Raw genomic sequence first — 2,004 nt, forward strand, 5'->3', positions numbered from 1 at the left:
CCTGGAGGTGAACCTGGAGAACGGGATCCTCTTCGTCAACGAGAAGATCGACCGCGAGGAGGTGTGCGAGGCCGGCGGGGCCTGCCTCCTGCACCTGCAGCTGGTGATCGAGGGCCCGCTGGAGCTGTACCGCGTCGAGGTGGAGGTGCTGGACATCAACGACAACGCGCCCGCCTTCCCCTGGCAGGAGTACGTGCTGGAGGTGACCGAGTCGGCGCTGCCCGGCGCCCGCTTCCCGCTGGAGAGCGCGCAGGACCCCGACGTGGGCACCAACTCCCTGCGCACCTACCAGCTCAGCCCCAACAGCTTCTTCTCGCTCGAGGTGCAGTCGCGCAGCGACGGCAGCAAGTTCGCGGAGCTGGTGCTGGAGAGAGCCCTGGATCGCGAGCAGCAGCGCTCGCACCGGGTGCTGCTCACGGCCCTGGACGGCGGCGTCCCGGAGCGCACGGGCACGGCGCGGGTGGTGGTCACGGTACTGGACGCCAACGACAACGTGCCCGCCTTCGACCAGGCCTCGTACGGCGTGAGCCTGCCCGAGAGCGCGCCTGCCGGCACGCTGGTCATCCAGCTCAACGCCACGGACCGGGACGAGGGCACGAACGGCGAGATCGAGTACTCGTTCAGCGGCCACGCGCCGCCTCGCGTGCGGGAGCTGTTCAGCGTGGAGCCGCGCAGCGGGCGGGTGCGCCTCAAGGCGCCGCTGGACTACGAGCGCGCCAGCCTGCACGAGCTGTACGTGCAGGCCAAGGACCGCGGCCCGGCGGCCGTGGCCGTGCACTGCCGCGTGCTCGTGCGCCTCCTGGACGTCAACGACAACGCGCCCGAGGTGAGCCTCACGTCGGTGTCGGCGCCAGTGCTGGAGGACGCGCCGCCGGGCACCGTGATCGCCGTCATCAGCGTCCTGGACCGCGACTCGGGCGCCAACGGGCTGGTGAGCTGCGAGCTGTCCCCCGACGTGCCCTTCCGGCTCCAGGCCTCCTTCCGCAACTACTATGCGCTGGTGACGGCGGAGCCGCTGGACCGCGAGGCCGTGGCCGAGTACAACATCAGCATCACGGCGCGGGACGGCGGCTCGCCCGCGCTGCTCACCAGGAAGACGCTCACGGTCCAGGTGTCCGACGTCAACGACAACGCGCCGCGCTTCCTGCAGCCCTCCTACAGCGTCTACGTGCTGGAGAACAACGCGCCGGGCGCCTCCATCTGCTCCGTCAGCGCCCGCGACCCCGACTGCCAGCACAACGCCTACCTGTCCTACTCCCTGGCCGAGGGCCGCATCCAGGGTATGCCCGTGGCCACCTACGTGTCCATCAACTCGGACAGCGGGCACATGTACGCGCTGCGCTCGCTCGACTACGAGCAGATCCGCAGCTTCCAGGTGCAGGTGCGGGCGCAGGACGCCGGCTTCCCGCCGCTCAGCGCCAACGTCACCGTCACCATCTTCGTGCTGGATCAGAACGACAACGCGCCGGTCATCGTCTCGCCCCTGCCCCGCAACGGCTCCGTGGCCACCGAGCTGGTGCCGCGCTCGGCCGAGCCGGGCTACCTGGTGGCCAGGGTGTCGGCGGTGGACGCGGACGCGGGGCAGAACTCGCGCCTGTCCTACCAGCTGCTCCAGGCCACGGACCCGGGGCTCTTCAGCGTGGCGCTGTACACTGGGGAGCTCCGCACCGCCCGTGCCTTCCTGGACCGGGACGCCCCGCGCCAGCGCCTGCTCGTCCTGGTGCGGGACAACGGGCAGCCGCCGCTCTCGGCCTCCGTGTCGCTGCTGCTGTCAGTGGTGGAGCGAGTGCCCGAGACCCTGGGCGACCTCCGCGAGCTGAGCCTCGGCCCCGAGGCCGCGTCCCCCGCGCTCACCCTCTACCTCATCGTGTCCCTGGGCTCCGTGTCCTGCACCTTCCTGGTGGCCACCCTCGTGCTCGCGGCCGTCAAGTGCCGCAAGGGCCGCCGATCCCTGCGGCGCTCCGGCTGCGCGCCGCCTTCCTGCCGCTGCTGCTGCCTGCGCCG

The 2,004-nt window shown here is 71.3% G+C and overlaps 1 protein-coding gene across 1 annotated transcript in view; it reads left to right on the forward strand.

Annotated features, from left to right (window-relative positions):
• The window catches only part of LOC109289803 (protocadherin-10-like), a 22,154-nt gene that overhangs the window by 14,955 nt on the left and 5,195 nt on the right, over positions 1-2,004 (forward strand). The window contains exon 3 of the mRNA XM_019506006.1: positions 8-2,004. Coding sequence (XP_019361551.1) covers positions 8-2,004 — 1,997 coding nt within the window. The remainder of the gene's footprint in view (positions 1-7) is intronic.

The sequence above is a fragment of the Gavialis gangeticus genome, unplaced genomic scaffold (genome assembly GCF_001723915.1).
Source record: "Gavialis gangeticus isolate Ggan-Ray unplaced genomic scaffold, GavGan_comp1, whole genome shotgun sequence".
Taxonomy (NCBI): domain Eukaryota; kingdom Metazoa; phylum Chordata; order Crocodylia; family Gavialidae; genus Gavialis; species Gavialis gangeticus.